Raw genomic sequence first — 16265 nt, 5'->3', positions numbered from 1 at the left:
TTGGCAGTAGTGAGGCATCCCTCGTATGCTGTCCACTTACGCTCTCACGCTTTCCCAAAAGTATTGGTTGATGATCGTCTTCGAATTGAAAGGGAACGTTAGGTTACTTACCGTAACCCTGGTTCCCTGAAAGAGAAGACGACCACTAAACCTTGCGAGGTCGCATCACTCGCATTCGCGGGTTTGATGCAAAAGAGGAAGTGGGCTCCGCGGAGCAACTATTTATTCCCTCGGCAGGCTGGACCGAGGATGTCACTCCACGGGGGGGGCCTATCGGCAGCTCTGACATAAAATGCTCAGCGAATACCTACCCAAGGCAGGTATAGCCCAAAAGTATTGGGTGGTGGTCATCTTCTATTTTAGGGAACCAGGGTTACGGTAAGTAACCTAATGTTTGTTTTAGTAATTGGAATTATTAAAAATCTGGTATAAGTATTGCGTGTGTAATTCTAGTGTGTGTACTGCTAATACATAATATCTATAAATATTTTAAAAATGCATACATAAATAAAGTTTATTTTGTACAGTAATTTATGCACAAACCACACTTTTCAGGATAAGATTATTTCTGCGAAATAATGTGTGTCAAGCTGTATATATATATGCTGTATATGTGTGTTATTAAAATAATGAGTTTTCAGTTTACCAGGTACTTTTCTTCTTCATTGAGTATTATTCTTTATTAAGTATTTCTAGTTATTGATAAGGATTCTTGGATATACAACTTTTTTAATATAAAAAAATGTGTTGTAAAACATGCAAGTGTTTGTCAGTTGTTAGCATGTTTTCTGTTAAGAACATGACATCCTGGTACAGAGAATTTTGAATTGAATTTGATCTGTTTATGAACAAACTTCCATTGGACAGAAAAAGCATGTGTTATGTACAGTGCATGCCAAGGGAATCATGTGCACCAAAGCCAAGATAGCAACATAATTTAAATATATACATGTATGTGTTTAAAGACCTAATAAGAAGCATTGGAAATTTGCAAGATGAGCGAATATCTTATAACTTCTTCCACAGGTGCGAGGATAGCCACAAGCTACGGACTTGCTGTCCTGCTTTTTGTTTGTGGCTTTGTGAAGGGTGCTTTGCTATAGTTTAAGTGCTGACTTTTTCCAATATCACTTTCTCTTCTTAAAGCAAAGAGAAAATTGCCTGCTATTTTCATGGAACGGACAGCACAGCTGACCATAACTTCCAACCACTCTGCACCCAATGCATTCTAATTATCTACACAAGAAGTACCTTTTTCAAGTCAAAAGAAGGGGAGAAACTGTTGTACTGAGCATACATTTTAAGCTCCCACAGTTAACGGGAACTGCTGTTGCCTACTTCAATATTCTTGACCTTTCTCATTTTTTTTTTGGCAAAAGTTTACAGTCATATTGTAACTACGTGGAGGTTTAAAAAAAAAAAAAACCAACAACTGTGTTATATATTTAAATGTGTGTTCTTTTGGCGATGTAGTTTTCCTTTCAAGACACCTTGAACAATGTATTGCTTTGATATGCTGTTCCTGTTCAAAAATTGTTTTATGATCTTTGCTTTCTTAGTCTCTGGTAAAGAAAAAAATGAATGTGATTTTGTGATTCAGAAGTTTATGCTTTAATGTGAAATGTGTTTTAATACTGGTTTGCAATTTTACAATGATTGATCCATGTCTATATTCTGTGTTTATTCCTTAAATAGCACATCATTATTTGTTTGGGTAACAATATTACATAATACAAATTACTTTTTTCAGTTATCATTGAACTTGCATTAAAGTGTATTTAAAAGTGGTTAATACAGTATTTAAATGATGCATATCAAATGATTGCCAAATGTCATATCATGAGTGCTGACGAGAGGGGAGAAGGGGAGACAGCTCTACCAGGGCCTCAAGCTCAGGGGGCCCCCCAGAAATTACAATTAAAAAAAAATGTACATGATCATTTTCATATTAGACTCATTTAGAAAAACTATAAAAAGCTCAGAATAAACAATCACAAAATATATAACGACTTCAGTTAAATAAGCATAACATACTTTGTTATATCTTTTTACACAAATTCAGGGGGAAAAGCAACAATTGTGCTACTATGTCTTTATAACCTCCAAATAAATATTAGTAAAAATAATATAGCATTATATATATTACCCTTTTAAAACGACTCCTATGTGTTTTTCTGCAGCACGGACAGTGCACTGGGGCAGCTGCTCAGTAGCTGCCTTCCACTTTTGACAGGCGGTTTGCAGAGGCATATATTGTACGTCCAAGTTGGTGATTTGTTATTTTAACAAAATAATTCAGCACACATTCATGTTATTTCAATAGGCACGCATAGTAGACCCATAATGGACTTCCGGTGAAATAGTTTTTGTTTCAGATATCTTTAAGTTAAATTAAAACTGATCAATAAAATGAATTAATATATTTTTCAGTTTAAATTAAAAAATACAAAGGGGGTGAAAGGTGATGTACTGGTGCCCACATTTCTCTTGATCGGTCTGTACATCTATGAATCAGCCAGCAGCATACACTATTAAATACTCTTTAAAAGTTACTAAAAAATACTGTAATATTCATTATGATGTCTGTATCTGCCAGTTTACCAGTTTATTGATGTTATTTTTTAAAGCACAACCTAGTATGAAGTTTTGTGGAGCTGCTATCCTTAAAAACTAAATAGAAAAAGATACCTTTTGCTAAAGATTCAAACAGTTTTTATGAAAAATCTGCTATAATGATGGCAGTGCCATAATTTAAATGATATCCTAGGGATAGTGTAATTTAACTATTATGCAAAAAAAAATGTAATTGGTTTCTAAGTAAACTGGGACAGAATCACACACATAAGAGTTTTTAGTAAACATTGTCACAAACTAACATATTTGACAAAATCTCTTTTTTTAATTAATAAGCTTAATTATCAACACATTTTAATTATATTTTGTAGTAGCACATTCTGCTGTGTCTCAGTACATAGCTACAGAACCCCTAAAGGGACACAGTGTGAATTAAAAGAGAAACTTAGTATCTGGTAAGCATGAGCTAGTGCTTAATTGTGGCAGCCTTATTCGATTTTCTCTTCTTTTGTAATTTCTCTGTCAGTCTTTGCAATACTGTCAGTTTGGAAGATGTGACGTCATTTTGCGTTGCAGTTGCACCCACTTTCTGAGAACAAAAGCGTGATCGGGCTCGATCATCAATGTGTCGGTCCCAGTAATAACTCGCAAATCACTGAGACACACATGACTCAATTTACTGATTATTATGAAGACTTCCATGAGGTAAAATAGCTTTCTCTTGCGAGTTAGTCTTCAGGACCTATGAACTGTTGTATGACGTAGCCTACTGTATAATGCACAGGGCATATATGTGCATATTTTTCTTCATGATAAATAGAGATAAATAACTTGCAAATCATGAAACATGACTCAAATTACTCCTTTCCCATTTGGTTTTGTAACCAGGTAAAATGTTCCAGACAGTAAGAAAATACAATTGGATGCAATAAATAATATATTTATGTTAAAATAGCATGAGTCTAAAAGCACACCAGTTTTACATAGTTTTTATGCCATGAGGAAAATACAGTGATTGTCTCCTAACCTATCCACAAGAACACCCGGTGTCTGCTGCAGTCAGCAAGATAATAAGTTGTATGCACAAGATACTAACCTTTTTTAATTCACACCATGTCCCAGGGGTTCTGTACATATCTTATGCCTTATGAATAAAACATTTTTAACTGATTCAAATTTATTGCAGTGCCACAGGTATTTTGGTATTAAGACTTAATCACTAGAACTGAAATATTGCATTTTATTTGCTTGAAAACATTAAAGCTATTGTGAACGAGGGATATGAATTGAAAATAAGTTGTTTACAGTTTCCATTCACATTAGTAAATCCATCCAAAATAGTAACACAGAATCTGAGTTTCCCCTTGAGAATGTCTATTGTCACTGCAATTTTGTGATATTATAATATTGGTGCTGTTTATTTTGACTATTGCAGTTTTGAGTCTTTGTTTTAGTTTAACATTAGTAATCTAAATGTTCTCAATTGAGTTGTGGTAGGGTAGCGGCAGAAATAGCAGATGCAGAGGTGGAAGACTGTAGTTCAGTGCGGCTGAGCACTTTTATTAAATAACAAGAACAAACAAACCAACTAATCAAAATACAAATCAAAAACCCACACCCAAGCAGCACTATCACGGTGCCTCAGCAGGGAGCACATCCTGCTGCTCCCAGTCTTTTCCCTAAACTAACCCCAAACAATAAAGGATCTGGACCCTCTTTTAAACCATGTAGCTGGGCTTAATTGATCATATAATTAATCAATTAAGACCCAGACACATTCTACACATTGATCTGGCAGGAATGGCATTTTAACCTCATCCCTACCAAACTTACATGCAAAATATATCAAACATTTTTTTCAACAAAATACACAATGTATACATTTCTACACGGGCATATTACCTTTATGTGGGACCTATAAATATTGCACAGAATCAGATGGATTTTAAAACCTTAGGGACTGCAACATTAACCCTTTATCGATAGTATGACCATATGATTACAGCTTATTTAGTGTTACATATACAATGGGCTTAGCCGATGCTTGGTACCCCTTTCCCCACAGTCCAACAACCTCACACTGTGGTGCTCCTTGTCTTCCCTTCCCCCCCTTCCTTAGAAGCAGCAATCCACATGCACCCCTAATCATTGAGGTGTCTGCAGCTGTCCTCTTGGAAGTCTGTTGATTGTCCCAGGGTGGCTTCCTCTGTCCCCAGGTAAATGGGACCTACTCCAGCTAGCCCATTCTCCGGCTAAGCTCCTGCAACACAGACTCTATTTGCAGACTCTATCCGAAGGTCTTGCGTCTCCTTCCACAGTGCTCCCAACTCTGCTCAAAAGTATTGCATCTTCAGCAGTTGTTCTCCTACATTCTTTATGATCGAATAAATATTAATACAGACTTAAAAATATTCCCCAGGTGTTCCTTGCGATCCATTTAAGTCACACAGTATGTTAGCAGAGGGTTTTGTATTTTATAGCACTCGCTGCAGTACCCTTAGCATTACAAAAACATTATTACCAACAGTTTTAAAAAGATAATTATATAAACTCATTATAACACATGCTCTAAAGGGGCATTTTCTCATACCAAAACACCAGCCAAACGGTGCTGATGTAAAAAAATAAATAAATAAATAAATCCTGCTTGCATGGAGCCAACCCCTCCACCTGTATGTTTGGCCTGTATGTTTGCCCCGCCAAAATTCTTGACCCCCCCACACCCAAGCCCCAAAAACCTCCCAAAAACAGCACTCCCTCCTGTTCTCTCATTTACTTACTGACAGCCAAAAAGCATTCTTTCTAATTTCCCAGAATGGTGAGTGGTGTTTGCTGCACAACATACAACAAACATACAGGTCAAGGACTGTTACAAGACATGAAACTGCTGCAAGCAACAGTACCTTGCATGTTGCATAAGCACAAAACTTTGAAGATACTGCAGCCAGATTGGTGTATCCCATTTCTTTTCAACCTACAACTCATTGCACTGAAATTTCGATATGATCGATTCAATATTAACACAGAAGCTGTATCTGCTAAAAAAGGTCCTCCACCTCTAGCTCTGGTGTTACTCGCTACCCATTAAAGTCACACAGTTGCAACATCCTTAGCATTTAAAAAAATGTGTATTATCAATAGTTGAGAAAGATTAATAGAATTTGTATTAAAACAAAATAATGAAGAAACTCATTGTCGTGGAACAAGTCTCAATAGATAACCAGTGCTGTTGGTTTTCAAAGCTAACCAGTAATTCAAAATCAGTATGTTTCTTGCTTGTCTATAAACCAATATCCTATAACTTTTTTTTTAAGTTATGATAATCCTGATTGTTTTATAATGGGCTATATGCATGTTATTATATGTTTATTTTGCTAGCTCTAACCATCATTCCCCTCTTCAGAAAGTGACACGACAAGGGAAAGGTGTTGAATCCAGAAGCATATTCCAACATCCTCAAGGAAATACTTTACTTTTTCCAGAACCAACCATTGTCCTCTTTTGGCTCCATTGATATTTTAAGAGCTTTTATCAGCAACACACCTGTCAACTACTAATTACTCAGTCACCAAAGACATCAAACAATACTGTATATTATCAAACGACATGAAAATTAGAATCATTGGCCATGTAATTATATTAGGACTGCATCATCTGATAAAAAGGAGACACACTATTTAATAAGTAGGATTGGTTAAATTATCCATGGGGCTCAGGATACTTAATGAGCTTCAGTGTTATTCATTGTTAACTTTTGTCCACTGTTGATGATCTCCTCTCAGTTTGATAGGCCCTTAATGGACCAGAAAGCAAGAACAGAAAACTATTGTTTAAATAAAGTACAAATGATAATGTCATTTAAGGTGTATACATTTCTTCTTAAAATAAATGTTACATAAAATGCCCTTTTTATGTGATTTTTGTCATGCTGTTTATTTATTTAGTTATGTTTGCTTTTATATCTGCAATAGCTATTGTAAAAGACAAAATATGCCATTGGATTTGTCACCAACACTGCAGTTCCATGGTACATTAAACAGGAAAAAGAAATATGTTTTTACAACGACATTGCCCAAGTGCACTGGTAAACATAGTTTTTTTTTTTTTTTTTTTTTTGTAGGTTTTTAATTTTTTTAAATGGGTGAAGTCAACATGAATTGACCATTTCCAGTGTTTTTCCAGTGTTTATTGGCTGTACACCAATTTCATTGTTTTTTATCAGTTAAAACCGAAAATCAGATGCCCTATAAATAACAAAAGAAACAAGCAAAATGTGTTTTATATAGAACTGATTCTCTGTTCTTGTTAAATCGGGTCAAAGAAATGTTCTGTGGATAATTCAGTGCCCACAGATTGCAGTTGCCTCTGGTTATAATCATCTCTAATTAAAAAAACCTGCAGCGGTGATGTAATCTTCCTTCTTCTCATACATTTTCTGTAAATTGGCACTCTAACTATTTTCCGTCACAGGCAATGTGATGCAGACAGTTTAATTTGTAAGTGGAGGCAAGTGCAGAAAAGTACAGTTAACATTCTTTGTTAGCATTTATATTGTTGTGCAAGGACAACCTTTGTAGTATATGTTTCGTATATTACATGTGCTGTATGATATCGTCAAACTCCAAATTATTTATTTATTTGTTTTATTTATTTATTTGAAATAGTGAGTTTTCAGTTTATCAATTACTTTTCTTCTATATTAAGTATTTCTAGCAGAGATAGAGCTGTTTGCTGGATTTGAGGATTTTAATTAATTCATTCTTTCTCTCTCACTTTCTCTCCCCCTCTCTCTCTCTCTCTATATATCTGTATATGTAGTGTGCATATATATATATATAGAGAGAGAGAGAGAGAGAGGGAATGAAAAAAATTAAAATATATATATATATATAGAGAGAGAGAGAGAGAGAGAGAGAGAGAGAGAGAGAGAGAGAGAGAGAGAGAGAGAGAGAGAGATAGCTATGGTCAAAAGTGTTGCATCATCCTATAGAATTAACTTATTTTGCTTAAAAAAGTTGAATAAAACTTAATAAATAATATTACGTTAACATATTGAATTACAAACTGCTTTGTAGTTTTCCATATAATTAACGAAAAACTGATAAATTGAAAAATGTAAACATGAAATATTGTAATACTATTATTGCGTCCGGTAGACTATCATTTTGTAGTTCATATAGGTTTTTTTGGGGTTTTTTTTTTTTTTAATTATGTCTCAATCATAAAATTCTAGGTGATGCAAAACGTTTGGCCATAGCTGTGTATAGATAGATAGATAGATAGATACTTTTTAAAAATACACTTTAATAAATAAATAAAACAAAAAAAACTAAATCATCACATTACAACACAATTAGAAAAAAAGCATGCATTATATTATGGAAAGCTCAAGAAGACAAATGCAATTCAAGAGTTTCTTCCTCTATGTTGCACAGCACCCCACCCACACACCAGGTCTGTTCAACACTATCCAGATTGTGCATTATGGAAAAAATTAAACCCTAGTTAAACTCTAACATAAAATTGGCGAGCTGACATATGTTTTTTCAGCGCTTAGTATATGGGACACTGTGACAGAAAGACAATGATTCTTGGTGGTAAATCTCCCTCCTGACCTGTGAGGGCGCTAAGTAATGGGAACAGAGTACCCTGGACTACTTGGCCTGACACTTTGTTCTGAGGGTTAAAAGGAAGTCGGTCATTTAGAAAAGGGGCGGGGCTTCAGTACATTAACTCATCGACCCGGAAGGGAAATGATGTGGCAGCCGCGGATTGGAGGAGCGGCTGCAATCATTTACCAAGGTGTCATGAGTGACGCTATAAGCAGGGGACGAAGCAACGTAATCTGTTCCTTCATTTTGGTTAAAAGCATTGAACCTGGAAGGACCCGTATTGTTGTATCGTGAGTGTTTTGTTTATTTGTCTAATTGTTACTTGTTATTTATCAGACGGCTAAACACATTCCTGAGCTGTCGCCAGAGGCCAGCACCCACCCGGAACATCACTGCACCAGAGCACGATAAATTGAATACTCACCACGAGCACTACTGCACTAGCTGTTGATCATGTATGTGTATTGTGTGTGTATCTTTTTGTGTATTATCATGTATTATCATTTGGGACTGCCCCGTGCATTAATTATATAGAGCATTACACATTGTTGTGTACGGCCTGTGTTTCATTTATAATTTCTGTTGGTCAGTTTCGACCATTGGATTAAAAACCCATCACTTCATCAGAACTGTGTTTGTCGTTGTTTGAAGCACTGCATAACCATATCTATATCTATATATATATATAAATATATATATATATATAAAATGTGTGATACAGATACACAGTTTTACAGGGTTAATAAAAAGAATAACGTTTTGCCGCCAGCCGCTCATCTAACCCCCCACCCCGAACATGTCCCGGGTTTAGGCTTCACAAAGTTGGTAGCTTTACCCATAGTCATGAAGGGCTGAGCAAAGTCTAAGATACAAAAAAGAAACCAGGGAGTGAGTAAGTTTCCTTAAGATCTGGGAATGTGCGCATGCCTTAACCATAAAAAATACAATTTAACAAATGAATATTTCTAGTGGACCAGGGTGGGTAATTAAATGTCTGTGAGTCTGATAAAAAGCAGGAGGTTGTTCCAAATGGATGAGAGCTTATGAAAGTTGAGAGAGATTCCAAGGAATCTTTGCACTTTCTTCCATATGTCTAAAGAATGCACAATAATGGGGCCCATTCACAGAGATAGAACCATATTTTTTGAGGCCAGAGAATGGGAGATCCTGAAGTCTAATTGACTTAATCATGGCCTCTTCAATTCAACGCCATGAAACCGGGGCACTTGTACCAAGCCAGATTTTAAATATCATCAGCTGAAAAGCCCAGTAGTAAAACTTAACCCTTAGCGGTCCATTTATTCAGCACGTCTCAGGCGCGTCAGGTCCAATTTATTTTCACATGTGCAGTTTATTTTAGACGCGCTGTTTTTTTTTGTTCACAGTAAAACAGGTTTAAAAGGCACTGCATATCAACAGGACACTGTATTTTTCACATACCTCTTCATAGTAGTGAATACTGATAAATCATCTCCTGATCACTCGTTTTATCACCAAACTCCTCAATAATGCGATCCAAGTCATTATTTTATTACTATAACATCTAAAAAAAAGCTCTGCAAATGTCTGTGATATTCTTTGAGCGCTGTATGCAGAAGCAGCTATCTTGTTTGTTTATGTCCGTGTTATCTATGTGGTGCTGGGGCTATCTGTATTCATGAGATACTCCCCTTTTTTTCGGCTTCTCTCGGCTATTATCAGTCTCACTCGGCCATTGAATGGTTTTCTCGGCTTTTTCCTGAGAAAAAACAACTAGAGACCTGTTTTTTATGTCTTTTTGATGATGTTGGACAGGGTCCGACATTGGACCGGAAAGGGAAAATTGCAATGTCGGATCAGATCCGACATAGGACCGCAAGGGGTTAAAGTTTGGCACAGCTAAACCACCAAGTGTTCACAGTACACATAGAGTGTGTGGGGGAGTGATATGGGTAGCATGTAGAATAAAAAATTCATTTTTAAAACAGAAATTCTACCATGCAGTGTAAGCTGTAGGGGAGACCATCGATCCAAATCAGTTTTAATTTTAGCCAAAACAGCTGTCAAATTGTCTTTACGAATCTGTTGGAAATTAGGGTGTATTTTAATACCCAGATAAGTGAAGCCCGTAGACTGCAGCTGAAGAGGGGTATGAGAAGGGAGTGGGGCAGTTTTAGCTGCAGGATTTATAGGCATCAGGACAGACTTGGACCAGTTTATTTTGTACCCAGAAAGTGTGCCAAAGTCATTAAATAATTTCAGAGCCTGAGGAAGTGATTTGGGAATATCGAAGGGAAATAGCAGTATGTCATCAGAAAAGAGAGATATGTGATGTTTAGATCCCTGTATATCAATGGAGGTGATGTGGGGGCTTTGCCTAACAGCCTGTGCTAAATAAAAGTTCTAATGAAAGGGCAAACAATAGAGGGGATAGGGGGCACCCTTGATGTGTTCCTCAAGCTCAAACTGAGAAGACGTAACCAAGTCGGTTTGCACGCAAGCAGTAGGACTATTGTATAAAGTACGTATCATATTAGGGCAGCAGTGTGGAGTAGTCGTTAGGGCTCTGGACTCCTGACTGGAGGGTCGTGGGTTCAATCCCAGGTGGGGGACACTGCTGCTGCACCCTTGAGCGAGAGCAGACGCGTGTGAGGAGAGCTCCTGCTAAAACATCTAAAAACAGTGTGTTCAACTTTTTATTTTCAAAACCTTCTTATTTTATATTCTTTCTAAAGCAGCAGGGCACCTTTTTTGTTAATCAAAACTTGTATTTAGTGTTTTAAAAACACATTTTATTTCTTTTTTCTTTGGTTCTCCTACACTTGCTTGTTTGCAAGTGTAGGAGGGCAGCCATTTTGGCTTGTTTTTTCTTTTGTTTGTATTGTTCATTTAATTTTTACTTCATTTAAACCAGTTTCTTTTCTTTGCTTTTTAATTTTTTATTAAAGAGCACTTTCTTTAGTTTATTTTAAAATCATTTAAAATCACTGCACTGTTTTAGTTTTTGTTTTAAAAATCATTTTGTTTTAATCCCCTGCTCCTGCCTTGTGCAGAGTGGGGGAAGGGCAGGCAGGGAGCACAGGCCATGTGCTCCTTTGTTTGCCCTTAGTTTAGTTTTTGATTTTCTTTTAAGTTTGAAACTATTTTTTAGTTTTAAACTTTGATTTATTTTTGAATTTTTCTTTTACCCTTGCACTATTGGAGTGCAGGGGTGTGTGATTTTGTATTTGTTTATTTATTAAAAAATAAACAAATACGTTTGTTTGTTTAAAAAAAAAAAAAAAAAAAAAAAAAAAAAAAAACTTTGTGTTTTTTGTTTTATTTTTCTTTTTGTGTGTGTGTGCCCCTGCACTATTGGAGTGCAGGGGTGTGTGTGTGAATTCTTATTTTTGTTGTTTTAAAAATAAATAAATACTTTTTGTTTGTTTTATTTTTTGTTTATTTAATTATAAAAAAAAAAAAAAAAAAAACTTTGTGTTCTGTGTACCCCTGCACTATTGGAGTGCAGGGGTGTGCAATTTGTGTTTGTTTTATTTTTTATTTATTGTTTGTTTTGTAATGAATAAATAAATAAAAACAACTAATAAAAATTTAATAATGAGTGGGCAGACAGCAAAGCCCACCAATCAATGGGCAAAGGTGGCTGCAGGGGAGGCTGCAGCCCCTTTCAGGAACATTACCAGGAGGCACGGGGTCAGGTGCCTCCTGAAGGACTCCCTCTCGATCGAGGGATTTGTCAAGGCCATGGCCAAGGTGGTGGGGCCATCGGCCATCGTGGCGGCCTCCAAGATGTACGGCAAAGCCGTCTTCTTTTTAAAATCGGAGGCCGCCGCGAATACAGCGATCGAGAGGGGTCTCGCGGTGGCGGGGATTTTTATCCCCGTCGAACCGCTCGCGGGCCTGGGCACAAGGGTCGTCCTATCAAACGTGCCACCTTTTTTGAGGGACGACCTGCTCAGGCCCCACTTGCAAGCCCTGGGGGAGATCAAAACATCGATCCACCCCCTCCCCCTGGGCTGCAAAGACCAAGCCCTCCGCCACATCCTGTCCTTCCGCCGTCAGGTGACCATCCACCTGGCGGGGAGGGACACAGTGGAGGGCAGTTTTGTGGTCCCCTTTGAGGGGACCAATTATGTCATCTTTTATTCCTCGGAGGAGGTGCGGTGCTACCACTGCAAGGAGCTGGGGCACCAGAAAAAGAGGTGCCCCAAGCTCCAGCAGGGCGCAAAGACACCCGCGCCAGCACCGCGCCCCTCCGAGTCCACCTCGCCCCCGGGGCCCTCGAAAAGGCCCACAGAGGGGGGCAAAAAGGCACCCACCCCCCTCCCAGGAACAGCTGAGGGGGGAAAGGGAGTGAAAGCCCCCGAGGTGGCCGGACCCTCCGCGCCTCATGAAAGCGCGCGGGGGGAGAAGGCCGCCGAATGGACCGCGGTCGCCCGCCGCAAGAAGAAGGTGGCGGCCAGGTCCACCAGGGAGGCCAAGCGGGGGGAGACGAAGCCCACCGCCGCACCATCTGGCGGTGGGTCAGGGGGAGTCCCAGAGAAAGGGACTCCCTCGACGGCACCCCCCGCGAGGCAGGGCGGCAAAGCCGCCTGCAAAACCAAACACCTCCTCCCCACAGAGGACGAGGAGAGAAACGCTGCCGGAGGCGAGCTCCCCGTTGCCGTGGCAGGGCAGGGGACCGCCTCCGGCAGCCTCAGGGGGAAGAGGCAGGCGCAAGCGCGTCTTCCTACGTGTGCACGCAAGCCTCATGGTGGGGGTCCCCGGGGGGGCGAAAGAGGGCCCCCCAAAACCAAAGCGACCGCCTCGGCGTCCCCCCTCTGCCGGCAACGAGGGCCCCGGCCCTCGTAATGCCACAGAGGGGGAGAAGGATCCATCCCCTGAGGCGGTCATGGAAGAGGCCCCCGCCGAGAGGCCAAAGGGGAGGGAGGAACCCGTGCGGGCAAATGAAGCCCTTCGGGTAGATCCCCTCCCCGTCACAAAACAGACCTCGGAAGCCGGCCCCGACTCTACCATCGAGGGGCCGGCCGCGGAAGAGGTCGCCGAGGGGGCGCAGGAGGGGCCCCCAAAAGAACAGCAGTCTTGGGCACCGCCTTCCTCCGACGGCGACACGGGTCCTGAACCCTGTGTTACCGAGGAGGGGGCGGCGGAACCAGCTCCCGAGGCAGCCATGGGCTCCGCGGATAACGCGGAGCCCATGCAAACGACCCCCGCCGAGGGGTCGGATGGGGGGGAAGAACAGCCCCCCCAAGAAGAAGAGCTGCCTCAGGCTTCCCTCTCTTGCGGCGACGGGGGTTTCGGCCCTCGTGCCGCCGCGGAGGGGGAGAAGGAAACACCCCCTGAGGCAGCAGCGGGCTCTGCGGAGCCCGTGCTTACATTGGTCTCCGGCGCGCGGAAGGGAGGGGAAGAACCAGAGAGGGCAGAAGGTGGTGCCCTCGAGGTAGATCCCCTCCCCGAAGTGCAACGGGGCCAAGAAACCGGTCCCCGACCCAACACCGAGGGACCGGTTCCAGTCACCGAGGGGGCGCGGGAGGAGCCCCTTAAACAACAACCGCCTCGGGCTTCCCTTTCCGGCGGCGACGGGGGCTCTGGCCCTTGCGCGTCCGTCGGGGGGGAAACAATGCCCGAGGCGGTCCCGGTGACTGATGCGGAGGGAGGGGAAGGACCCGAAAAGGTGTATCCCCTTTCTCTAGGGGAGGGAGGGGAAGGACCCGAGAGGGTGGATCCCCTTCCTTCGAGGGAAGAGGACGGGCCTGAGACCGTGCCTCGGACCTCAAAGGAGGGACCCAGAGCGGGGACCAGACCATCTGGCTCGGCGGCGTACGCCGAGCGCCCGTCTGCGCCCCCAAAATCCAGGGTGCAGACGGTCCCCGCGAGGGTCCCTCCGCCGGTCTCTCCCATCGCGTCCCCTGGGGGTGGGGCGCAGGGAGGACCGGTGAAGCTCAAGATAAGGCGCAACGCGCTCACCCACCAACGGGAGTGCGTTGTGCTTTACCATCGCGAGGGGGGCGATGGAGAGCTGAGGGAGAGGGAGGAGGATACCGAGTCCACGGGCAGCGTGGGCTCGGAGGTTCCGTCCATCTCTCTCCCTGACATCCCTGCGGCGGATCTCCTGGAGTTCTTGGAGGCCACCATCCACCGCAGGGACAAGGTACAGCTGGCCCTGGACAAATGGGGGGACTTCCAGAGGATCCTAACCTCTGTGAGGTCCTTCCTCAGGGCCAGCCACGCCAACAAAACTTCGGGCTCGAACGTGCACATTCGGGCCCGCAAGTTACACGACCAGTTGGTGAGCTTCGGGAGAACTCAGGCACCTCCTGTGGGGTGGCGACGCTCTTCTCCGGGTCCTTTCTTCCCACGGTACTCGATGTGGTAGACGTCGAGCCGGGCCGTCTGTTACACCACCGGATCCGGGATGGCGACAGTATCGTTCACCTGGTGAACGTGTACGCGCCGTCCACGGGTCCGGCGAGGGTCCAGTTCTTTCGCCGGATGTCGACCTACATGAGCAACATCAGCGCCGACGAGTGCGTGGTCCTCGGGGGTGATTTCAACTGCACCCTCGAGGCCGCGGACAGGGTGGGGGGTCAAGAACACTACCCTCTCTCGTCGGCAGCTCTGAGAGAGCTGACCGCTCAGCTCTCTCTGGTCGACATCTGGCGTTGGCAGCATCCGGACGTCCCCGCCTTCACCTTCACCAGGGTGAGGGAGGGGCGGGTGTCTCAGTCCCGGATCGACAGGTTCTACGTCACCAGGAACCACGCTCACTGCGTTCGCTCCTCCGACATCAGGCCGGCGCCGTTCACGGACCACAACCTGGTGGCCGTGGCGGTGGCCCTGGTGCCAGTCGGGCACGCCTCCGCCTACTGGCACTTTAACAACGCCTTGTTGGAGGACGAGCGCTTTGAGCGGTCTTTCCGGGACTTTTGGACGGTCTGGCACGGCAGACGATCTCGCTTCCCCACGTGGCATCAGTGGTGGGACGTGGGGAAAGCGCAGATCAAGATCTTCTGTCAGGAGTACACGAGGGGCGCGAGCAGGCGGAGGGACTCACGGATTGAGCGGCTGGAAAGGGAGCTGCTCGATCTGGAGAGCCGCCTGGCTCGCGGGGACCCACTCGAGCAGAGCGCGTACGTAGAGAAGAAGAGCACCCTGCGGGACCTGCAGCTCCAGCGGTCCCGGGGGGCGTTTGTGCGCTCGCGGATCCAGTTCCTCCGGGAGATGGACCGCGGCTCACACTTCTTCTACGCGTTGGAGAAAAAGAAGGGAGACCGCAGGACCATCACCTGCCTCCTGGCAGACGACGGCTCCCTTCTGACGGATCCGGAGAGCGTGAACGAGAGGGCCAGAGCCTTTTACTCTGACCTCTTCTCTCCGGATCCCGTCGACTCCGACGCGTGCAGGGTTCTGTGGGATGGGCTTCCCACGGTCGGCGAGGGCGTCAGGGACGAGTTCGAGGGTCAGCTGACCCTGGCCGAGCTCTCCGACGCCCTCAGTCGGATGCCCTATAACAAATCGCCGGGCATCGACGGGCTGACCGTGGAGTTCTTCAAAAAGTTTTGGGACTTGCTGGGGCCCGCCTTTGCGCGGGTCCTGGCGGAAGCCTACGAGACCGGGGAGATGCCCCTTTCGATGAGGCGGGCGGTGATCACGCTCCTGCCCAAGAAAGGGGATCTCCGCTGCCTGAAGAACTGGCGCCCGGTCTCGCTGCTGTGCACGGACTATAAAATCGTGGCCAAGGCCGCCTCCTTGAGGCTCAAGTCCGTGCTGGCAGACGTGATCCACCCCGACCAGTCCTACACGGTCCCGAACCGGACGATCTTTGATAACATCTTTCTGGTTCGGGACCTCCTGCACTACTGCAGGGGGACCGGTCGGTCGGTCGCCTTCTTGTCTCTCGACCAAGAGAAGGCGTTCGACCGGGTGGATCACGAGTATCTCTTCGGAACCCTGCGAGCGTTCGGATTCGGGCCGCGCTTTGTCGGCCTGTTCCGGACGCTCTACGCCTCTGCCGAGTGCCTCGTAAAGGTTAACTGGTCCCTGACCGCGCCCCTCGCGTTCGGGAGAGGAGTACGTCAGGGCTGCCCTCTGTCCGGACAA

The 16265-nt window shown here is 43.9% G+C and overlaps 1 protein-coding gene across 3 annotated transcripts in view; it reads left to right on the top strand.

The window, feature by feature from the left end:
* Positions 1 to 8795, top strand: part of LOC117399414 (V-set and transmembrane domain-containing protein 2A-like) — a 37527-nt gene extending 28732 nt beyond the window's left edge. Inside the window, exon 5 of one of the 3 annotated variants that reach the window (XM_033998544.3) lies at positions 8523 to 8795. In XM_033998544.3, coding sequence (XP_033854435.2) covers positions 8523 to 8530 — 8 coding nt within the window. In that variant the 3' untranslated portion in view covers positions 8531 to 8795. Of the gene's footprint in view, positions 1 to 1026; positions 6480 to 8522 lie in introns of those variants that run through there. The other 2 variants (XM_033998542.3, XM_033998543.3) reach the window with 2 other exon arrangements.
* Positions 8796 to 16265: the final 7470 nt, after the last annotated feature.

This window comes from Acipenser ruthenus, chromosome 4, assembly GCF_902713425.1.
Source record: "Acipenser ruthenus chromosome 4, fAciRut3.2 maternal haplotype, whole genome shotgun sequence".
Lineage (NCBI taxonomy): Eukaryota > Metazoa > Chordata > Actinopteri > Acipenseriformes > Acipenseridae > Acipenser > Acipenser ruthenus.
This window is presented reverse-complemented; position numbering and strand designations above follow the sequence as displayed.